Source organism: Lithobates pipiens, unplaced genomic scaffold (genome assembly GCF_037356315.1).
Source record: "Lithobates pipiens isolate NorthernLeopardFrog02 unplaced genomic scaffold, aLitPip1_a1.2 Scaffold_25, whole genome shotgun sequence".
NCBI lineage: Eukaryota > Metazoa > Chordata > Amphibia > Anura > Ranidae > Lithobates > Lithobates pipiens.
In genome coordinates, this window is record NW_027507787.1 from 39331278 (window position 1) to 39356258 (window position 24981).

At 42.2% G+C, this 24981-nt stretch overlaps 1 protein-coding gene across 4 annotated transcripts in view; it reads right to left on the reverse strand.

Annotated features, from left to right (window-relative positions):
• Window positions 1–1889: 1889 nt before the first annotated feature.
• The window catches only part of CCAR1 (cell division cycle and apoptosis regulator 1), an 82230-nt gene continuing 59138 nt past the window's right edge, over window positions 1890–24981 (reverse strand). For all 4 annotated transcript variants that reach the window (XM_077454288.1, XM_077454290.1, XM_077454289.1 and 1 more), the window contains 8 exons: window positions 17572–17802; window positions 17065–17173; window positions 15701–15795; window positions 13205–13351; window positions 11352–11472; window positions 9966–10151; window positions 4133–4338; window positions 1890–2513 (listed from right to left, as the gene is read on the reverse strand). In XM_077454288.1, coding sequence (XP_077310414.1) covers window positions 2460–2513; window positions 4133–4338; window positions 9966–10151; window positions 11352–11472; window positions 13205–13351; window positions 15701–15795; window positions 17065–17173; window positions 17572–17802 — 1149 coding nt within the window. In that variant the 3' untranslated portion in view covers window positions 1890–2459. The remainder of the gene's footprint in view (window positions 2514–4132; window positions 4339–9965; window positions 10152–11351; window positions 11473–13204; window positions 13352–15700; window positions 15796–17064; window positions 17174–17571; window positions 17803–24981) is intronic.

The following is a 24981-nucleotide window of genomic DNA, read 5'->3' on the forward strand; positions in this document are numbered from 1 at the left end:
CAGCCGCTCATCGGGGCAATGTCTCACTGCCTGTGATTAGCGCAGCGCTGACTTCCTGGCGGGCTCTGCACGTGGACCATGCGAACACGCCTGAGCTCATCCTCATTGACCAGTTTTCTTCTCATGAATTTTGGAGGGAAGTCCAGTTCTTGGTAATGTCACTGTTGTGCCCTATTTTCTCCGCTTGATTACTGTCTTCACTCCATGGTATATCGAATGCCTTGGAAATTCTTTTGTACCCTTCTCCTGACTGATGCCTTAACCACGAGATCCCCTCTGATGCTTTGGAAGCTGTCTGCAGACCATGGATTTTGCTGTAGGATGCGACTAAGAAAATGTCAGGAAAGACCTACTAGAACAGCTGAACTTTATCTGGGGTTAATCGGAGCCACTTTAAATGATGGCAGGTGTATACTGATGTCTATTTAACATGAGTTTGAATGTGATTGCTGAACCACTTGCCGACCGCCTATCGCAGATGTACTGCGGTAGGTTGACTCTTTTGCATGAAACAAACATGTACGTCATTTTGTGCAATAGCCACTGGAAGGCGCGTGCCAATTGGACACAGGGGGTGCCAATAAGTGGGTCCGGTGGACTCAATGACCGCCGGTTACCCGCGATAGTTCCGGTGAGAGGCAGAATGGCGATCTGACAGTGGAGAAGATGGAGATCTTGTGCTCCTGCTAAGCAGGAACACCGATCTCTGTCTTCACCCAGTCAGAGCAACCCCCACACAGTTAACAAGCACCCCCTAGGGACACATTTAACCCTTTGATCGCTCCTAACACCTGGGCGTTGGTTTTAAACCCCCGCTAGTGGCTGAAAGGGGGTTAAATCCACCCGCAAAAAAAAAGCTGCAGCAGCGCATTGCTGCAGGTATCACGGCACTGGCCCATTGATTTCAATGGGCAGGAGCAGTGTATTCACCGCTCCTCCAGCGCTGCAAAGAAGCTACTGGCAGGACTTTTTGCGACTCCCTGCCAGCGCAGCTCCCCAGTGTGAAAGCACTAGGGCACTGTGTGAAAGCACTCAGGCTTTCACACTGGGTTTGCAGCTGAGACTTTTTTTTTTTTAGGTGCAATTTTTAGCACTGTAGCTCCTGAAAAATGCCTCAGTGTGAAAGGGGTCTTAAGGTGAGCCAGCTCAATATTGAGCCCTACAGACTAAAGTTCATGTGCGTATAAAGGCAGATGTCCCGATACTTTTGGCATTATAGTGTAGCTTTTTAAAGTTCTGCCAGTGGCCAGCCTTTAGCCCAGCAGTAGGCTCTCACATCACACAAAGACGTACTATGAGAGTCGACAAAAAGCCCCATAGACCCTAAAATGCTATAAATATTTAGTCGGGCAGTGCAAAACTATTAATATACATCAATATGAGAATTAGTTTACTGTGAAGGCCCACTTTAAAGAAGTTATCATGACATTTGTATATCATGCTCACACACAAGTTTAAATTGTGTATTTTTCATGGGATAACCAATTTAAAGTTGAACTAAACACAGACATTCATTCAACTATTTTAATTCGCATGCTGCTGGTCTTATTAAATAGATAAGAAGGTATATTATATACTTACTTGAAACTTTGTTTTTCTTGAAAGTTTTCATGGCTTCACTCTCCTGCCTGAGCTAAGGACAGATGGATGGCAGGAAGTAAATGCTGCATGAATCATCTGTCCTTACTCAAGTTCATTACGGCAAGAAATGCTTAGGGGGGGGGGTGTCAAAATGAAGACATGGATAGATTGGTTTTCTTTGAATATTAAAATAAATTAAATCGTGTTTCAGTATGTGGTGCTCAGATACAGTTAGGTTTGACCCAGAATACAATTACTCTCTAAATTTGGGGCAAACACACACAACTGGCACAAAAAAAGCAGAAAGATAATTTGTCATGAGGCATTTTATTAATTTAGACTGGCCTTTTATTGTACAATAATAGTTGAATACTGCTTGCATTTATTTATACACGGGGGAAGAAATTAAACAGACAATGCAATGCATTAATACAAGTAATTCCAATGCGTTAGCTCACATGATTTGGCTAGAGTTTTATTGCTGAGTACTGTCAATCTAGGTTGTGTAGCTATTATTTCCTCACAACAAATGGAAATACATACTAAAAGACCAGATAAAAATAATTAAGACCTTTCAGTTATTTAATATATATACATAAAAAAGAGGGATAGCAAAAGAAAATATATATAGATTGTATTTATTATATAATCTAGTTCAATTGCTAACATTTATGTTATCCTAAACTTATTTCAAAAATGTATATTCTGCTGTTAATTACAGGCAAATCACCACAACGCATCTCATTCATAAAACTATTTACAGTTCTCTTCCATTAAATATTAAGCAAAACTACATCCCATCTCTCTTCACACTGGAAAATCATGAATTGCATTAAATTACTTTGTATTTTTTTTTCCACAACAAAGTGAAAGTTGCATCAAAAACTGGATCCATTCTCTTTTGACTTCTGATCTTCAGATGCCAGGGGATTCTGTGAACAAATTAAAGTTGGTTGGTGTACAAGATAATGTAAAGCTGGAGAAGATGCTCAGCAACTGAAGGGGGTATTTGTTGTTGGTACGGCAGGGACATAGTAGAAGGAAACTTGTCATCTAGTAAAGTTAATATTCGGTTCATGTACAACAGTGGGAGGAGATGCTTGTCTAGTGAAGTGGGTTAAGTTTAAAGCTGAACTCCACACAAATTTTTTTTCTCTCGTAGTAGAGCTGTCCTCATTTTGTCTAGGACAGTGATGGCAAACCTTGGCACTCCAGATGTTTTGGAACTACATTTCCCATGATGCTCAGCTACACTGCAGAGTGCATGAGCATCATGGGAAATGTAGTTCTAAAACATCTGGGGTGCCAAGGTTCGCCATCACTGGTCTAGGAGATTGGAGAGCTGAGAAAAACTGACCTAATCCTCTGATCCTTCCAGCACCATGGGTCTAGTACGGTGGAATGTTCCCGACGTCGTCATGCCTATAGACTGACTCCAGACGTGAAGACGCCAGGAACGGACCACCGCTGGACGCGGAGGAGCGCCAATTTCTGGATGATTGGATGAGTATAGGCTTTGTGTTCACTCCTAGACAAAATAAGCAGTCACCCCATGCAGTGCGGGCACAACCCCACTGCATAGGGGGGAAAACAAAACATTTTAACCTTAGATGTGATTTAAATACAACAGAGGGCATAATGGAAGGAGACACTCTCTGACTCAAAGTATTAAGACACTGATCATTTTCAAAAGATGAAGTCAGAATTGGCAGCCAATATCTCCCTCTGTACAGATTTCCACTTAAAATAAAATGAACTGCCAATGCAGGCAGTGAGAAATTAAGAAGTTGCCATTGCCAACTTCCTTCTGAAAATACCAGTTACTCAACGGTCTCTGTGCTCCATACTTTGAATCATTGGTCTGGACCGATCATGCAGCTAGTAGAGTCAGAAAAGTCCATGATATGCATACTTGTTCTGGGTCAGATACACACAAAGCATTTGGCTCACCATAACAGGTAACAAAAAAGGACAGGTTGGTGATGGTAGCTCCTGTATTATAGGATACACTTCCTCTAATAGCGGCCCATGCTGGTATCACACTGTGCACGCTTAGAGATATGGAAATACTTAGGTAAGTATGCCAGTAAGCAATGGGCTGGTGTTTCAACAGGAAGCAGGCCAAAACACATTCCATACTCCCATAATAAAAGCACAAAGTGTGGCAGGTAAGTCTTACGTAAGCCCACTACACCATCACTTAACTGACTAAACTATTATAAAGGGCAAAAACCATTCAATTCAATCTATTCCCGTGTATCTGATTTCTTGATGTTCAATTTTTTCAGACCTGGGAGTGAAGCCCCACCATTCAACTGCCACTGACCAATACAATTCTAACACTAAGAAGCTGTATGACAAGGATCTACGTTGTGCTGTACAAAAATCAAACACCTATTGTACATCAGTATTGGCTCTGAGCATTAATATACTTTGTATCTGCAATTTGATACAAGTGACCGGACTAACTATACAGTAAAGTTCACTTTATTTAGCAAAATCCCACTGGAGGGAAGATTCTGTGCACTGTATCCACAAACCACACACTTACCCTGCTGAGAACAGTTTGGATCCCCTCCATGGTGGCAGAAAGCTCTCGAATGGTTTTAGTCAGCTGGTCCTCATATTGGCAGTTTGTGTCTTCCAGGGATTTCAGGCTTTCCCGTAAATGGCTGAGGTCACTCTTGGTTTCTTTCAGCTCCCCAGATAAACTTTTATTAGAAGCTTCTAGCTGAGAGATGGTCTTTTCATCTACCTCTGCGGCAAGCAAAATACAGCAGTGAGCCACACAGACTAACAAATGAATCATCCATAAAATGCATTGAGAGGCCTATAAAACCAAGTGTCTGAGGGTAAAAGAAAGCTTTGCACAAACACAACACCTTGGAAACAGATGTGACGTTTTTGGTTGTCCAGATCTGAACCGAAATGGTGAGAGATAGAGCTACATAGCATACCTTAACGTACTGCCTCCTCCACTACATAAAAAAAAAACAAAAAAAACAATTGTTGCTTGAAATTCACTTAGGTTCTTTCTGTACCTTTTGGAGACTGTCCCTCAGTTCTCCATATCACTCATTTAAACCCCTTTCACACTGGGGCGTTTTTCAGGCACTTTAGCGTTAAAAAAAGCGGCTGTAAAATGTTTGAAAGAAGCCTCAGCTGCAATCCCAATGTGAAACTTGGTGCTTTAAGAGCCCTTTCACGCTGCCAGTGCCCAAAAAATGCTGGTAAAGCGCCGCTTAAACTAGCGGTGTTTTACCAGCGTTTTTCAAGCGCTATTGGGGCGCTTTTAACCCCCGCTAGTGGCCAAATAAAGGGTTAAAAGCGCCACTGCCAAAAACGCTTTTCAGGCGCTTCCCATTGAATTCAATGGGAAGGGGCGCTTTAGGAGCGGTGTATAGAAGCTGCTTGCAGGACTTTTTTGACGCCCTGCCAGCGCAGCACCTCAGTGTGAAAGCACTCGGATTTTCACATTGGGATTGCAGATGAGGCTTCTTTCAGGCGCTCTTTTTTTTAACGCTAAAGTGCCTGAAAAACACCCCAGTGTGAAAGCACTCAGGCTTTCACATTGGGATTACAGATGAGGCTTCTTTCAGGCGCTTTACGGGTCTTTTTTTAACGCTAGAGCGCCTGAAAAACATCCCAGTGTGAAAGGGGTCTTATTGTCCCCATTAAAGAAAAAGAAAATAGGTTAAAACCCCACCAAACTTTTTGTGTGGTCTTTGACCACAACTAGGGTGCCACCTGAGGTCATCAGGGGTGCTTGGCTTCCTGGCAGAGTAAAGCTGGCCATACTGTATAGAAAATTGTTCGAAAGAAAGTTTGCTTTTGATAAAGATCTGTCGAACGACTGTGTGTTAAAGTAGTTGTAAACCCTTTACAAGCACTTTTTGCTACAGGTAAGCCAATAACAAGGCTGACATGTAGCTACCCTGGATATTCCCTAAACCTGCACGGTTTAGGCGATATCCCCTGCATCAGCATGTGCCGATGATATCAGCACATGTGCACTGAAGCAACGGCTCGTTTCTGCCGTTGCTTCAGCTGATGTGCCGTTACCAGCCCGCAATACCTGAAAGTAACTCCGGAGACATGCAGCAGGCCAAATCAGTATTCCGGAACCACTGCGGGGGCTTCGATCTAAGGGAAGTATATCATAATGGGCTGATATGCTATGCATACTAGCTCATTGTGCCTTTGTCTTGAAGGTCCCCCCCCCCCCCCCCGTGGGTTTACAACCACTTTAATATACGCTGATGAAGTCCTGCTCCTTGGGACGATACACATACAAGAGGAAATTACATCTCCCGTGGCCGTCTCCTCCTGCTGACTCGTGTTTTTTTGAGTCAGAACACTTTTGGCATTTAACCACTTTCAGACCGGACCATTTTGCTGGCTTAAGACCAGACCAATTTTTGTGATTCGGCACTGCGTCACTTTAACTGATAATTGCGCAGTCGTGCGACGTGGCTCCCAAACAAAATTGATGTCCCTTTTTTCCCCACAAATAGAGCTTTCTTTTGGTGGTATTTGATCTCCCCTGCGGTTTTTATTTTTTGCGCTATAAACAAAAAAAAGCGACAATTTTGAAAACAAAAAGCATTATTTTTTACTTTTTGCTATAATAAATATCCCCCAAAAATATATAAAAAACAAAAACAAAACTTTTTTTTCCTCAGTTTAGGCCGATACATATTCTTCTACATATTTTTGGTAAAAATAAAAAAAATAAAAATCTCAATAAGTGTTTGATTGTTTTGCGCAAAATTTATAGCATTTACAAAATAGGAAATAGTTTTATGGCATTTTTATTAATACTTTTTTTTATTATTTATAGTAATGACACCGATCAGTGATTTTTATTGTGACTTCGACATTATGGCGCACACATCGGATATTTTTGGGACCATTGTCATTTATACAGCAATCAGTGCTATACAAATGCACTGATTCCTGTGTAAATGACACTGGCAGTGAAGGAGTTAAGTGTGTCCTAGGGGCGTGTTACTAACTGTGAGGGGCGTGGCTGTGTGCATGAACACTGATCTCTGCTCCAATCACAGGGAGCAGAGATCAGTGTCACTTGTTGCTAGGCAGAACGGGGAGATGCTGTTTACTTCCGCATCTCCCCGTTCAGCCCCTCCCGTGAGACGATTGCGGGTATTCCCGCGGCGATCAAGTCTGCGGGACCCGCAACCAGACTCAGGGGGTCCGCACGCACGCGATGGCATGGCGGAAATTTCAAATGGACGTACCTATACGCCAGTTTGCCTGCCCATGCCATTCTGCCGACGTACATCGTTGTGCGTCGGTCGGGAAGTGGTTTTTATCATATTAACGACTTGCTTAACACTTAAACCCCCCTCCTGCCCAGATCCATTTTTAGCTTTCAGTGCTGTCACAATTTGAATGACAATTGCATGGCCATGCAACACTGTACTCAAATTTTAATAATTTTTTTCACACAAATGGAGCTTTCTTTTGGTGGTATTTAATCACTACTTGGGTTTTTATTTTTTGCTAAACAAAAAAAAGACAGAAATGTTTGAAAAAAAAAAAAAAAAAGTGTTTCATAGTTTGTTATAAAATTTTGCAAATGGGTAATTTTTCTCCTTCATTGATATTCACTGATGGGTGACGCTGTGGGCACTGATGTGTGGTACTGTGGGCACTGTTAGGCGACTGTGGGCACTGGTAGGTGGTGCTGGTGGGCACAGAAGCTTCTGCAGAGGTTCTCCATGATCGGGACTGATGTCCCTCTCACAGCCGCCGGTGATCGGCTTTTTTTTTCTCCTCACGCTACCAGCGCGAGGAGAGAAAACGGCCGGTTACCGGCTCTGTTTACGTCACACGATCAGCGGTCATTGGCTGACAGCTGATCACGTGGTAAGGGGGCTCCATCGACCCCTTACTCCGATCTGTGTGCAGGGGGCGTGCAGGCCGCTCGAGCACGTTCATGGATGGCATCCCGACAAATTAGGTCCTCGATGCAGCCGTCTTTTGGCTATAGCGCAGACGCGAGGTAGTTAATAACAGGCCAGTAGCGAGCGCTAGATATTTCCTGTTTTATTTGCATATATTGGGACATTGATGATGTTATGCTGCGATCCTCTGTATATGAGCTCATGTTGTGATCCATGTGCTTTGCACTCTGAAGAGGTTTATCGCTACTCTCCAGGATTTTGCCTTTTTGACCCTTTGTTGACTCGGGGGTCCTATCATTGAGGTGAGCGGCAAAGAGTCTCTGTCTTATGGTGGAGGTCACACTTCTGGCACAGATTTTCAGTCTTCATTGATGCACATTGTCACTTTTGAGAATCCTGATTTCTATATGAACCTTTTATGATTTTTCTTTTCCAATAATTATATCTTTGATGTATTGATTTATTGAATGAGGAGATGCATTATTTGTGATATTTAGCACTGCACTATTCTTTCAACTGTGTTTTAATGCCATCATTGTATCAAAACGTTTTCCACATGTTATCAATCGTTAAGAACATAAATGGTCCATTTTTTGTTGATCAATGCACATGTGCTGTAGGTTTTTCAAACTATTTATGATAGATTTCCCTACTGTTTAGAAAATCATTTGATTACGCACAAAAATTCCAACAAAAAGGACATTTCTTTTGGCATAAAACTTTGCATTTTGAGAATCGAAATGCGCCCACTAACGTTTCTAAAGTCCAATGATCAGGCTTAGCGAGCTCTTTTTTGAACAATGTTCTATCCATGTATGTATGGCCAGCTTAAAACATTCAGATGAGTCCGAGATCCAGCTCCTCAGCCAAACTGTACATCAGCACTGGGGGAGCTCAGACTTTGAATGCACTTAGGAAAGTGAAAGCAATGGAAGGGGGAGTAATGTGAACCAAACCTTAAAGCGGAGCTAAATCCATCAATTTAACAGTTTAAAAAATCAGTTACATTTCCCGCACGTACCAGGAATGTAACTGTCATATTGGATGTGCTCTCAACCAAACTGTCAGACCATCCAATGGCTGGCATCATAACTGATCACATGTGCAGCATCAAGGCAGTTGAAGTTTAAACACAGGCCAAGATTGCCATTTCCTTGGCTGAAAACGATAGGAGGGTTTACTTCCATTTAAGCCTTTTACACATGATGAATATATTAGACTAATAATTGTCAGGTTTTTTTTTTGTTTTGCATGCTGGTCTCATATCCAAAACTAATAGATTTCTAGAGTTATGAAAAATCTTGTAGGACAGAATACAACTTTAGTTTCTGAGCATGTGTGGTCTTGTTCATTTGTTTAATTGTTACAGTATTAGTCTGTAAAAAAAAAACGAAAATCATTTGTTCTGTTATATCAGAATTTTTTTGTTTGTTGCTTCTGACAATTTTGCATTAAAGGTCGTGATCTGCTCTCCAAAGCTGTGCATATGCAGAATATTGTACAATTGCTTAGAAAGTGGTAGTTTTTGTCCAATTTTCTCGTGTGTACTAGGCACTAGACTAGGATGCCTTGAGACTGAAAATATTTTTCAAGGGCCCCTTGCCTGAAAAAAAAAAAAAAAAAAAACTAACCACTGGCACGGACCGGGAAAAAAAACAAACCCCAAAAAAGCTCTATCCAAATAGCTACAGGTGGCAATTTTGTGTACACCATCACCAACAGACTTGATGGTTAACACTATTTTTGTACTGATGCGGCTTATGGGGCTGAGATTCTCTAAAACGAGCTGTAGTAGGAAGGTGCCAGAACAACTACTGATTGCATATACATTTTAACCTGGCCTGTCTGGTTCATCACAGAGAAAATAAAAATAAAAAATCTGTACACCACACTGACCCATGGAGAATCACTAAATTACAACTAGCAAAGGGTCGTTTTTACAAAAAAACAAAACCATCATGTAACCCATTTACTTTGGTTATTAAAGCTACTTTAAAACCACTTCACACAGTGACCAAAATAAAGGCAATATTACCATTACATTATATATATCGCAAGAGTATATATTTTTTAGGCCAATTAGGAAGTAAATTCATTAAATACTAAACATATGCTTATGCTGTTGTATGTGGTACATAGTGTTTGTGTGTGTATATATATATATATATATATATATATATATATATATATTTATATATTTTTTTATTTATTTATATTACACACACACACATATACATACATACATACACACATATACACACACACACACAAGCACGGTGAAAACTTTAGCTTTGGTGACAATTATTTTGTGGAAAGTGAGTCATTAAAATACTGCTACCACCACAGCCTGATCACTTTTTGTGACAGATCGCCATGGATTCCGCACACCCTGAAATAAGATTGTTTAAAACTACACTTTCCCTTTTCCAGTCTATTTTTTTTTTTCTATTAGAATACCTGTTTTAGACTGGAGAGCCTGAAGCCTCTGCTCCAGCTCTGTTCTTGCCTTCTCACTCTTTTCTAGCTTCTGCAGAAGACTTCCCACATCAACCATTGCACCATTGTACACAATCAGTCCGCCATTTTCTTCCACAGAGGACACTCCGGATCGTGTAATTTTGGACGGCAAAAGCAATCTGTTTCCTGGTAAAGAAATAATTGGAGAAAGTCAATCAATTTAAAGTAAAACTAAAAAGGCAAAACTTTTTTTTTGCAATTTTGGTAGAATAAGGGAAGATTCTAAACCCTGTCAGATTTGACATCTGTGTCCCATTGGGAAGATTAACATTAAAGTGACATTAAAAGGTTAATTTTTGTAAAAAATAACAAACATGTTTCTACTTACCTACTCTGTGCAGTGGTTTTGCACAGCAGCCCAGATCCTCCTCTTCTCGGGTCCCACGCCGACGCTCCAGACCCCTCCCTCCTGCCTAGTGCCCCCATAGCAAGCATATTTCTTTGGTGGTTCCTGAGCCGCTGCTCCATGTGTCCATTCACATATGAAGTGTGGCTTGGCCTCGCCCATGCTCTCTCCTCTCCTCACTGACTGTGACTAACAGTAGCAGGAGCCAATGGCTACCATTGCTTTCTCAACCAATGAGGAGGAAGAGACCCAGGAGAGCTGAGGCTTTCATGGATCAGGCTCGGGTAAGTATTTGGGGGGATTCTGCACACAGGAGGTTTTCTTTTACCTTCATATATGTAAATAAAAAACCTTGAGCCCTTACAACCACTTTAAAGTGGAACTTTACCCAACCCTCCTAAAAAAATGTTTTTCTTCCCCTGCCTACCTGATGCGGTATTCTGCACAAGAAGGATAATCACCCACCCAGTGGATCCAGCGTTGTCCTACTGCAATCCCCGTCTAGGCGAATGACTGAAGGGGGTTGGGAAGAAAATCAGTCTCCAGGAAAGAATAAACAAAAGTAGGAAGAACAAAAAAAAACAAAAAAAAAAAAACAGATAGCTGTGGAGTGGAGGAGGCAGATAGGGAGGAGGTAACGCATCAAGAAGGGTAAAGTTCTGCTTTATCTTCATCACAGGAAGTGAGAGGAAATCCCTCCAAAGTGAATGAATCCCTGGTTGTCCCCATCGGAAGATTGCCAGATGACTGATCTGGGATTTTCTTTTACTTTCAGTGATAAACATGACAAATAGAGAGGGTTAACCTCCCGAACGGGGGCAGGAATAAAAACCTGACAAGTGTTCTAATCCCTCTCCACTCCAAAACTAAACATTGCCTTTATGCAAATCTAATCATACCTTAATCTAAGAAATCTGCAGGGCATGCTTTTTAACCTGCAATGGCCGGCAAACACCAAGGTACAACAGTTCAGAGAATACCTAGAATATCTTCATTACAAATATCAGTCTCTTCATGACTCCCATCATCTGTGCAAGTGTCTGTAAACTTCCGGTAACATAAGGATTCCTTTAGCAAAACTTTGCTTAACAGTTTTTTCACCTGCAACAAAATTATATTGAGATCATGAATTGGTTAAATAAATCAAAGACGGTAAAAATTAACCTGGTACCAGTGCCAAAGGGCAGACAAGTACTTGTGCAGGACTTTAACTCAATTCCTGTAGAACCCCTTGATCCCAGGCTGGGCCACAGACAATAACATGTAGCTGCCTACCAATACACAAGTATGGCCTGATGTTTTGACAACTATTACACACAATACAGTGCACATTGATTCTGAAAAGCTGCCAACACACCATACAATATACTTACAGAACACCTGTGCAACTTCCTTTGAGTTTTCAAACAAAGGGTGTGAGCCCTATTTGCACTTGCCAATGGAGCCATTTGCGATTAGCCGTAGGAGACTCTGTGGGGGGTTCCCTGCTATAAATTGCATACAGGAAGCGCTATTGCAAGTATTTGCAGGCCCACAGCTCTTCAAAGCTGATCACGTGTAATTACTAATGCAGAATCTATCTGCAAATGAATGAAGCTGCATCCAGGCCAAAACAGCCTCATTCCCAAGTGTGGCCACAAACATTAAAATCAAATTGTTCAATGTCCTTCAGATTATCGAACCACTATGTAGTGTGAGGATCTACGTAAAAAAACAATTCAATCTGCATCTGGTAAGCATTTACATTACACAGAATTCTGAATGGGCACACAAACGTATGCTGGTGACAACAGTAAGGCATACAGTATGCATTATACATTTTTTATCAGCAGGTTGAATGAAAAACAGTGCAAATTCCCCCATCCACCCATTTAATGTGGATGGGGGAATCCTCCCGCTGTGCTAGTGTAATCTGCAGAGGGGAGCATTCCCCCCTGCAGAATACAATGATGAATGTTGTCAGCTACAGCAGGTGGCAGTAATCAGGCAAAGAAAAAACCTACAGGGTGGTTGTGCAGAAGTCGATTGAGAGATTGGCTCCTGTATAACCAGACTTCCCATGGATGGATCGAAAGTCAGCCGGCCTTTGCTGAACCAGCTGAATTTCGATCCATCTATGGACAGCTTAAAGAGGAACTCCAGTCACATGTGGTTTTTTTTAAAAGTCAGCAGCTACAAAAAAGTCTACTAAAAAGACTTTTAAAAACAGACACTCACCTGTCCCAGGATCGAGCGATATGCTCACCCAAGCTGTTTTTTTTAAATCTGTCTTCTGTGTCCGGCATCTCAACTGTGGGCACCTGGCCGTGATAGCTTGTGGCTTCACAGCCGGATGCCCAGTGCACATATGCGAGCCTCGCTGCACATTGTTTATGGTCTCCTGGGACCTGTGATGTGTCCCAGAAGACTGGGGGGGGGGTAGAAGAACTTCCATTTGGATCGCTTAGGCGAAAACCAGGTGGAAGCTTTAAGGAGGAGCATCCCCCTCTGGGCGAGGCCCCGCTTAAACTCATCTATAAAGCAGAATTCCCCTGTCACAGTTGTGCTGAGGAGATCAGTGATAAGCATCAAGCAGAGGACTAAATAAAAGCAATCAAAAGAAAGGGACATAAAATGGTTCATCGTTTACCTGCCTGTATATGGTTTGGAAAAATAAAGCTCAAAGCTGTGTCAGAAGTGGGGGACAATCTGTCCTCTGCAGTGTGGGGTAGTAGTAAAGACCCAGCAGGAGCCTTAATGCCCTCACTTCCCAAAAAGGAGAAATCTCCAACAGGTGAGCAAACACTTTCCAGAAGCAGAAATTGGGAACACACCTAACAGAAGGGTTTAGTACCTGTGCTCTTGACAGATGTAATCCGAGGGTATAAATAATTTCTTCTAAGTCCTTCTCCAATAAGTAGCCACAATGACTTTGATCAAAATATACAAACGCCATTAGAAGATCCTTGTTTACTGTAACCATCAGTTTCTTTTCTTTCTCCTGGAAAAAAGTCACATATTTAAAATTGTAATTAATCTAGAAATGCCAAAAAAAAAAAAAAAAAAAAAAAAAAAAAAAAAAAAAAACACTTTTTGATCTTGAAACTTTGAAACTATACAAGACATTCTGAGCCAGAATTGGCTCTATACGGTTTTCAAAAAATATATATTTTTATTTCAAATTAAATGAAACCAGTTTATAGCAAGTTACAGACACGGAGAGGTAGAAATCCCCCAGCAGTAAGCCAACATGTGCATGAAATATTGGAAGTTGGAAAACAAAGCAAACAACTATATCTGCCAGGCGTTTGGAATAACGAGGCATTATAGTGATCAATAAAGATATAAGCACCTTGCTAGCTCACTGTTGATATGATAAATAAAAGACATCAAGGGCTAGATAAGAGGATCACACATTACATTTCAGTCAAAAAACAGAAGCCCATCTAGGGCTATTAGATCTTCTTTAAAGAGGAGGTTCACTCTGTAAAAAATATATCCCGTAGCTTCTGACTTTTAATAAAAGGACACTTACCTGTCCAGGGATCCAGTGCCATCCTCACCCAGGTTAGTTCATCACTAGCCCTCGGGTTACTGGCACTGGCATCCTAACTGTGTAGCCGGCTATGCGTCTTCATAGCCGGATGCCCGCCGTGCTGTGCTTTGTGAATGTGTCCCAGAAGGCTGCAGGGAGGGAACGAGAGAGGTGATCCAAGCGGAAGGGGGTACCTGTCAAAAACTAGGTACCCCTTTCCACCCCTAAAAAATGTGGCAGGGGAGGAGGACTTAAAGCAAAATCTGCCCTTTTGGGTGAAGTTTTGCTTTAATTGACCAGTGTTTTATGTGACCACATCAGCTTTGTCATAGGGCTTAGAGTTTGCACTTAACTGACTGGCCATAGATGGATTGGAATTTTTCTGTTTAATCCATATGAGCCATTCCTGTTTGACAGAAGTTGACCGTGATCAGTGTATTTTTCTTTCAGCCCCCTGACTGATTCATCTATGGCCAGCTTTATCAGGAGGACATCTCATTTTTAAAGGATATGGATGTTGCACTAAATTATAGAGACTAAAGTCCTGGGGGATGCTTACTCAGAAGTAGAAAGGCAGTGACTTCCTGGAGGGATGATACATTAAGCAAAGATTAAATGCATACTTTCATACAAGAATCATAAAGGTTGCTTTTGCTGATCTTTCTTGAAAATGCTAGTGTCCTGGCTGTCCTGCTAAACCTTTTGCTCTGTTGAACATTAATTGTTGAACAAAATTCTAGCAGGACAGTTTTATTGCAGAAGAGACTGCAATAAGGAGGCGGCTGCTGAGAGCTTGCTCACCTTCTCATTTTTAAGAAAAGTTTAAAAGTTAGCCTTCAACATGTTTGTAGACCCAAAAAAACATTGTATTCTATAGTGCAACTCACCAGTAGTGGCTGTCCGAAGAGGACAAAGCTCACTCAATTTACTGTATCTATGAATTGTCACTCTAGACTGCCCTCCTGATTTGGATTACAAACACCACACAAATTGAGGAGTTTTGGAGTTCACAAAAGAGAATCTTGAAAAACTCTCACATCTAAGGCTTAGTAAGCTGCAATGTATTACATTTTTGTCCTTAGGTTTGGGTATCCTTTAACCGCCCTGAGAGTGCGTTGGATTCAAATCACTTGGGGGTGGTCAATTAGGATGGCTGAAGGCTCCAAACCCAAAAAAGACTGGTTGAAGTCGTCAGCGGCATTGGGGGGGCGCCAGAGTTGAAGTAAAGCAGGCTTTAGTTCCACTTAAGTTACCTGGGGTTAGTATGTGAATAAGGAATTCTGACATCCTGCCCCCATATTGGTCAGTAAGGATATTCATTGCTAGGATTAACCAACTATATCTATGTAACTTTTAGACTCTCTGCTTCCTGTAAAATTATTCACATTTAAACTTTTATTTCAGGTCTGAATCTAATTTAGGAGCATTGGCAAACCTTAAACTACTGACTTTTTTCTGCATGAGATAAAGATTTTCAGTAGTCTGCAGTGGATGTGTTTGGCCACAGCTTTCCTGCACAAGGAGGGGCTCCCAGGTTAGAGACAGTGGGGTGCACTGGAACAACCTAGCAATGCCTGGATAAATAAAGGAAGTACTGAACTGGAAGGCCGTGCCTCCTTGTGTGCTGGAATGATTCACTTTCACTTTTGACACGAGTGTATTTTTAGACAGCACACTGGAAATAAGTATATAAATGAAATGGTTATTTGCAATATACAGATTTTTGGGGAGTATGTTAAATACATCAGGTGGTATAAACAAGCATCTAATGTTATAAAGTGCTACATAAATAAATACAGATTATAAGTAATATACCTTGTCTTTGGATAGGGATTCCTTGCTGTATCTGTTTTCTCTCTTGTCTTCACGTTTATCCTTCGTGCTCGAGTCATCATCATCGTCTTCCCTGTCTGTGATAAAGGTGTGCTGGTTTATGTTTTTTATTTAAAATAAAAAACACGTTATTGAGGACCGAAGGACTTTTTACTAACTATGCTTCTAAGTGAGTTGAGCACAGTACAACAAAAATCTCAAAATGGCCGCCACCATCTTCACTAAGGGAACCGCCTACTGCGCATGTGCTCTGTGAATGGGCTGGCTGCGGGGAAAAGAAGGGGGTGAACATTCAGCTGAGTTCGCCGAGGCGAACTCAGCAGGAAGTGGGAGAGGATGCCCGTGAAAACCAGGTAACCCCCTCCCAGCCCCCAAAGGAGCCAAAATGTGGCAGCGGAGGCGGCAGATAAGTGGAGCTTGCTCTTTTGGGTGGGGCTGTGCTTTAAGCTCTTTCTTAGCGCAAAGAGGCTGATCAGCGTTAAGTAGAGCAGTGAAACCTGGAGAATATGTGGAGCTGCTGTGTCCATAGCAGGAAGAGGCAGATTTGTTTTGCTTACACTTTCATTGCTCCACTTCTCTGAAATTAGCCCCATAGAAGAACATCTGCAAAACGATATCCGTGATGCATACACAATGGTACAGTCATATGGCAGAGACACTAGATAAAATGAAGATATTTATTCAAGAAGCCTCACAACACATGATCATCAGTGAAAATGGCATCTGAGCAGGTGCTAAATTATACTATACTGTAGGTTCTGTTCCAACTAAAGCTAAAACAAATTTAAGGAAATTTAAGGAAATGAAGGCAATGCTGATGCAAGGGTATAAATTCTGATGCACTGGCCTAGAATTAACTGGCATCAAGCTTCTGATCTGCATACTTACTCTGACTCAAAAACTAAAGGATGGAAGCTACTGGATCAGTACATACATGAGTAGGGCAGTTTGATTTTTAAAAGGAGAGTTCGCCACTGGCAGCCTTTTAAGGGATGGCATGGGTATGCCGTCCCTTCAGTGCGCATGAGCTGGTGACGTCACCGGTTGCATCCAGTGTGAATATCTCAAAAACACGTTTAGGAGAGATCCACTGAACCTACAGTTAAGCCCTATTATAGGCTTGCCTGTAGGTACAAGTTCAAAAGTGGAGTTTACTACCACTTTAAAACCTGAAACTTTAAGTCTGGGATTGGGCAAGAGAATGCCAATTCCAATTACTGGCCTGTTGGCTATTAAAGCAAAAACTGTTAGCATAAGCTTCTACTGCTTACAAGACCTGAACATGCGAAGAGCACATGTAAGTAATCTGTATAGCACCAGCATTTACGTTCCTCAGTCATACACACCTTCATAGTCACCGTCATCTTCTTCTGCTCCAATAGGCTCATAATCCTCTTGGATGTCATCATCTATTTCTTCATCATCTCTGTAATCGTCTCGCTTTCTGTCATCCCTCTGCAATAATAGAAACTTTAAGTCTGCATAAAAATAGAACCAAAAAAAAAGCCACAACTAGCAAACTGGTAACCCGGTGCTATACTTGTCATCAATATTTCTACAGTTTGGGTATACTATTTATGCAAAATGCAAAAGTAGCAATACATATTGGGACATTTAAACACAGTCTGGTTGCTACACTTCTACAGAATATGTAGACTAGAACCTAAAAAGTACTAGTAATCGTGGATCAATGTCAGTGATGAAGAAGTATGTACAGTAAATTGTTTCACAATCTGCAGTGCATGTGGTGATAGCAGTCAGTTCACAATTCACTTTACATGAAAATGATGAGCAGGTTGAAAATGTTGCTGTAATGCTGTCATCTTTCCTTTCCAAACTGTAAACACACAAACCTTTCGGTCATCTTTTTCTTCTGATCTTAGTTTTTCATCTGAAGATTTTCTGCGTTTGAGTTTTGGTTCTTCATCATCATCCTTGTCATCTTTCTTGTCTCTCCGGTCTTCCTTCTTGATTTTTTTGTCTCGCTTATCTTCTTTTTCAGGGAGGGTTAAAAGTTCTTTATAGATCCGCACCCCAAAGTCTCTCTGGAGCATTTCATTGAACAACTCTGCAAAAAGAGACACCTGAGGGGAAGACAAAACAAACAGGACAATTTAGGCTAGAGAAACATTATACAATTTTCCTTTAGATTTACCAAACCCATATATGATAAGGTCCAATCTAAACACTCAATTTGTCTGCAATCAAGCAGGCCCTTGCACTATATAGTTGAAGGTAAACCTAAAGGTTATTGAAGAAAATTATATAAATGTATGGCCAGCTTTAGGGAACGTGTATGAAATTCCATTTCCATCTAATTCTGAAAGCAAGAATAGTATTTTCACTGAATAAATGTTGAGGGGTAAAAAAGCAATTAGACTCTGCTCAGATACAGTACAACATTCAATGAAACAAATTACTTTCAAACACTTACATAAAAATGATGTGGCCAGGAGTAACAAGGCAAATTAAGCCAATAAATTGCATATCCTGGAGTACAGTACAGGAGACAAGTAGAGTTTTCATAAAGCATGGGTCATAGACATGCACCTTCAGGTGATGAAGCACTGACTGAGTTTTAGGGGACACACCCTCAGAGTGCATACCTACTACTATAACCTTATCCCAGTACCCTAAATTATGTAGCAAGCAATGGAGCATAAACCAAAGAATGGAAGGGAGGGTGTCCTGTACTCCAAGATATGAATTTACAGGCAAGTCAAAATTCCTCCCATCCTAATCGTACAGTACAGGACAGGGCTAAGGCAGAGTACTCATACACCATGGGACAGCCCCGGGCAATAAATAGGAACAGTGAGCAACAATGAGACAAACAGAGCTGTCCAAAAAAGCCAAACAACAATTGTCAGAAGACCTTAACTCATAGAACTGCTGAGATAATCTTGTAACCAAAAGCTGCATCCACACAAGATTAGATGTCTACCTAATAAAAGTTGGAAAGCATGAACGGAATGCCTAGATGGCGGCCTTACATAGCTGAGGTACAGAGGCTGCCAAAATGGTGCCCATGAAATTCCCACAGATCTGGTGGAATGTGCACACGGAAGCCCAGGAAAAGACTGCAATCAGATTTCGCATCCATCATGCAATAGTGAACTTTGAAGCAGGTGGCCCTTTGTGAGGTTCCAAGAACAGAACAAACAGGGAATCCATCAGTCCGATTAGAACAGTAGCCTCAATGTATACGGTGGCTCTGACTACATCCAGGCAATGTAGAGAAACTCCTTTGGATGTTTAGGAGCAGGGTATATGGATGGGAGGACAATGTCTTCATTGAGGTGGAATGCTGAAACCACTGTGGTGAGAATGGATGGCCCTGGGCAGAAGACAACCCTGAGGTTAGTCAAGGTACAAGGAATTATGAACAGTTCCAAATACCAGTCAATATTAGCACAAAACCTTTAGGCTTCTGCTGAATTTTCATCATTGCTCTCTGCTGTGTGTAAGGTTTTTTATTTTTATTTGGTGCTGTTAGGGCGTGGTGTGCAGAAAGGTGAGTGGTATCAATGAGATCTGAGATGCAGTTCAGCAAGGTAGAAATCAAGGAGTAACCAACTCCAATATCCCATTGGTGGAGCACAATTTGGAATGTTTTGTTTTTCCTTGTTTATATGCCAGACCACAACAGGTCTAGTGGCACTTTTAGGAGAGGAGAGTGGAGTGGAATGCGATTTTCCATAAAGGATCCATATATGAAAGCCTTGTCAGACCAGCTGTGGATTTCGATGCAGACGAGGAGAGTGGAATATGAACTGCCATTAAGGATTTGTATACCAAAGCGCCACTAGACCTGTTGCGGTCTTTGTTTAAGGTGAGCTGCTAGGGAACACTCCTGGTGGATGCCTGGATGGTGGGAAGAATTGTGTTCACAACTTTCAAGAACTGTTTTTTGAGCACGTGATCTTCATATCTAATCACTTTTTGATGCACATGCACTTTATTATTGGGGACTTATTTTATTGTTTTATATGTAAAATCAGATAAATGCCTCCTTTTGATTCAAGCACTTTGATCACTGTTTCACATATTATTGTATTTTTTTGTTTTGTTTTTTAAATTGGGGATAATCATTTATGCATATTTGTCTCTTTGCTGTTTAGCTTCTTGAATTAGTGCACTTTATCACTGTTTCACATAGTATCACATATTACTGCAATTTTTTTTTTGAGAATGTTCTTTTTCATATTATAAATGTTCTTTAAGTTTTGTTAAAATGTTCACCCTAATAAAAAAAAAAAAGAACTAAAATGTAATCCAGTGTTGGGTTGATTTTATTCAAATATTTTAACCACTTGCCGCCCGCCCTATAGGCAATTTACGGCGCGCATCGCGGCGATCGGGGGCGCGCATCGCGGCGATCGGGGACGCGCATCGCGGTGATCGTTGTTGCGGGGTGTCAGTCTGACACCAGGCAACTACGATCTCGGTAAAGAGTCTCCGACGGAGACTCTTTACCACGTGATCAGCCGTGTCCAATCACGGCTGATCACAGTGTAAATGGGAAGAGCCGGTGATCGGCTTTCCCTCACTCGCCTCTGTCAGACGCGAGTAGAGGAGAGCCGATCGGCTGCTCCTCTGACAGGGGGGGGGTCTGTGCTGATCGATTATCAGCACAGCCCCCCCGAGGATGCCCACACTGGACCACCAGGGACGCCACCAGACCACCAGGGAAAAGGTAATCCTCCCTAGACCACCAGGGATGCCAGTCAGCACACTGGATGCCAATCAGTGCCCATAATGGATGCCAATCAGTGCCCACAATGGGCATCACTGATTGGCATGCATTATTGTTTGGCACTGATTGGCATCCATTACTATAGTATAACACCAATGCCGCCTATGAGTGCCCACCTGTGCCGCCTATCAGTGCCCACCTGTGCCGCCTATCCGTGCCCATCTGTGCCCATCTGTGCCGCCTATCCGTGCCCATCCGTGCCAGCTATCAGTGCCAATTTGTGCCACCTATCAGTGTCCGTCCGTGCCGCCCATCAATGCCGCCCATCAGTGCCGCCCCATCAGTGCCGCTTCATTGGTGCCCATCAGTGTAGCCCCATCAGTGCCCATCAGTGAAGGAGAAAACGTACTTAATTTACAAAGTTTTGAAACTGAAACAAAAAAAACATTTTTTTTTTCAAAATTTTCGGTATTTTTTTATTTGTAGCGCAAAAAATAAAAACCGTAGAGGTGATCAAATACCACCAAAAGAAAGCTCTATTTGTGGGGAAAAAATGATAAAAATTTCATTTGGGTACAGTGTAGCATGACCGCGCAATTGTCATTCAAAGTGCGACAGCGCTGAAAGCTCAAAATTGGTCTGGGCAGGAAGGTGTTTAAGTGCCCTGTATTGAAGTGGTTAATAATGTTTTCATAAAGATCACTTTTGTCTTAATGCACTATTCAGTGAACTGAGGTACATTTTTTTTAGGAAAATATTTCAATGAGACTTTTTTTTTTTTTTTTTTTTTCCCTACTTCAGCCACTTTGGCTTAGATTTTGCAATTTTTCTGGCAATTCATCTCTCTTCATAAATAAGAGGATAGACCCGATAAAAAAAACGGACACTTGGACAAAACAAGAAAAACTAGTGCCAAGGAGATTAATGAAAGATCAAGGGATTAAATAAGATTGCTACCACTTAAGTAACAGTGAATCATCAGCATAGGTAGGGAAGGAAAGATGTGCAGCAAGTTCACAAGACTTACAATTCAATACTGCCACAATGTGTGGCAAGTTATTCTTGCCATCTGGGTTGGAGTGTCCTCATGAATAATCAAGTATGTCTCTTTACAAGAAAGAGCAGCCAATTCCGAAACCATCCTTGCTGAGGATATAGCAACCAAGAACACCAGTTTTCTTGTCAGAAGGACTAAGGGAATATGCTGTAATTGGTTCAAATGGCTGTTTTTGTAACACTGACAAAACTAAGTTCAAGTTCCAAGGGTTCAAAGGTGATCTAACTGGCGGATTAATCCGCATCCCACCTTGCATAAAATCCTGGACTAATGAATGTGTAGCAAGTGGTCTTTGAAATAAGACCGATAAAGCTGAGACTTGGCCTTTAATAGTACTCAAGGCCAACTTCATCTCTACCCCTAATTGTAGAAAGGCAAGAATTCTGCCTATGACATATCTCCAAGGGTGCCAACGTTTCTCCAGAATGTGGGTTTCAATAGCCAAGCCATTAAATTTAGTGTTCGTAAGGTAGGATGGAATATCAGGCCCTGTGAGAGTAGGTCTGGCCATAGTGGAAGGGACCATGGATCCCCCACCGCCATCTTTATGACTTCTGCATACCATGACCTTCTGGGCCATGCTGGTGCTACCAGAATTACCGGGTTTATTTTCAGCTTGATCCTGCGAAGAAGTCAAGGCAGCAACTGAATAGAGGGAAATGCATAGATCAGTGAGAACTGATCCCACGGGGTCACCAAAGCATCTGCAGCATGCGAGTGGATACCTTTTCCTGGACACAGTTGACTAACTTCATGTTGAATCTGGACGCTAGACAATGTCTAGAGGCCCCCATCTTTGGCAAACAGCCCAAAAAATGTCAGGGTGAAGAGACAATTCCCCCGGGAATAACTGCTGGTGACTCAGGTAGTCCGTCGCCCAATTCTCTACTCCCGGAATGAAGACTGCCGACAGGCACGGAACATTCATTTCTGCCCAAGTTAGAATATGGGTCACCTCTGTCTGCGCTGAAAGACTCTTTAATCCTTGGTGATTAAAATAGGCCACCGCTGTGGCATTGTCGGATTGGCTCCTGACAGGACAATCCCGTAACCTGGAAGTCCAGGCCTTCAGAGCCAGACGCACTGCCCGAATCTCTAGGATATTGATGGGCAAGGCTCTTTCGGTTCTTGACCACTGTCCCTGGACAGTTGTCCTATCTAGTACTGCTCCCCAGCCTGAAAGGCTGGCGTCTGTCGTTACCAGATAACTGGTCTGAAGGATTTTCCTTTCAGCAGATTCTGGGTTAGTAACCACCAATTGAGGCTTTGGGACACCCTTGGGGACAGCCGCATTGGCAAGTCCAAAGCTTGGATTGTTTTGTAACAAGCAGATAGAATACTGTTTTGCAACAGTCTCGAATGGAACTGGGCATAGGGAACTGCTTTGAATGAAGCCACCATCTTTCCTAACAACCTCAAGCAAAGGCGAATGGAGGGATCGACCCGCCCGGCCCCACTAATTCTCTTATGGAGTTGATTTTTGCCCGAGGCAAGAACACTTTTTTATGGGCTGTATCTATGATCAGACCCAAATACTCTAGCTATCTTAGCATTTTTAAGGAAGACTTCTCTAGGTTGAGAATCCAACCCAGACTTTTCAGGTAATTAGTTGTAATGCATACATTTTGCTCCAAATGAGCCACCAACTGGTCTATTAGCAATAGATCGCCTAGGTACACCAAGACTGTTATGCCCTGTGCCCTTAACCTGGCTAGAAGGTGGGGCCAGTACTTTTGTGAACACCCGGGGTGCTGTGGCTAGCCCGAAGGGCAAGGCTACAAACTGAAAGTGCTGCTGCTCTACTTTGAACCTCAGAAACCTTTGGTGAGCGGGAAATATAGGGACATGCAGATATGCATCCCTGATGTCGATAGACGCCAGAAGTTCTCCTCCTTGTAGGATAGAAACTACTGACCTGATAGACTCCATGCGAAAGGAGCGGATCTTCAGGAACCGATTTAGATTCTTTAGCTCTAGAATGGGTCTGACAGGTCCATTCGGTTTTGGTACCCTAAAGAGGTTTGAATAAAACCCCAAACCTTGCTCTTTTGTGGGGATCTGTATGACCACCTCCTGAGCTAGTAATTGGTCTAATGCCTGAAAAAAAGATGGTCTTTTCCCTGAATCTTTGGGAATGTTTGATCTCAGAAAACGAGACGGTGGAAACTCCCAAAATTCTAGTTTGTATCCTAGAGACACCGTGGAGATGACCCATCTGTCCTGAATTTCCTCTTGCCAGACTTCTGAGTATTGCAGAAGACTTTCATGGCGTCTATGGAAAAACACAGCGCCTTTGGTAGTTCGGCCAAATCGCAGGCCTGTTGTGCAGGGACTACTTTAAGGGCCTGTCTAAATAGGTCCCTTAGAGACTGACAGATGCCTATTGCCCCAACTGCAGGCTGAGTAACTGCACCTGCCAAAGAAAAAAAAAAAAGACTTTAACAGAAATTACAATCTTTTATCTGTTGGATCATTAAGCATTTGTGCATTGACTACTGGACAAGTTAGGCTATTATTCACACTGGAAATCGCAGCATCAACTGCTGGTACCTTCCATATTTTGGTGAATTTCTCCTCCATGGCATAGAGTTCTGTGAATCTCTTTGGAGGGAGAAAATGCTTATCTGGCTGATCCCATTCAGTATAAATAAGCTTTTCTAATAATGCGTGTACAGGAAACGCATGAAAAGGCTGTGAAGGTTTTAAAGGAACCTAAAGAAGAAACAGAACTATCAGCTGACTCTGCTAGAGGTAGCTTGAAAGAGGCACAAACCATCTCTGTAAGAGATTGTATCAGCAATTTCTCGGATTGCAAGGCTGAAAAAGGTTCATCTACCGTTGTTTCCTACACAGAGAAGTAATCGGTTTGCCCTTCTTCCTGATCCCCTCATCCTCTACTCTGTTGCCTTGGCAGGGGGTCTGAGGTGAAGGAGGGGGATCTAACACGCTTCCTATCTTTTTGGATAGCGGATGCAATTAAAGTCGCTAATCTTCCTTCTAGGCCCTGCAGGGTGGAGGAAAATGCAACTTCAGTCACGGATACAGGGCCTGAAGTGTGAGAAGCAGTTGCACCACCAATTGGACCCAATGACTCACCCTGGCTTGCCATATCTGGTATCTCAGGCGAGGATGACAGTGTGGACACACGACTGGTGTTCCCAGCACCTGGGGGTGGAATTTTTGATGTGCTGAGCACAAAAAAACATTGGCACTAAGTAAATTCACAACTCACTGAGCAAAAACAGTTTAGCAAAAGAAAATGCTAATTAAGTTCAGCTTTTAGTTGGTTAAAAATGTTATTTCCTGTACTGGAAATGCCTGCATCCCTTACGTGCCCCCAGTGCACTTGTGTCCTGTGTGTTGGCGATAGCTGTGAGCGTCTGTCTCTGTCCCCAGCGCCTGTGCAGTGTGCTCCTCGTGTACTTACGTCCTGCACATGGAGCTGCGCCTTAGCCATGCCCCCTCTGTTTTTAACTTAGCACGCTCAGACGGTTGACACACTCTTTGAAT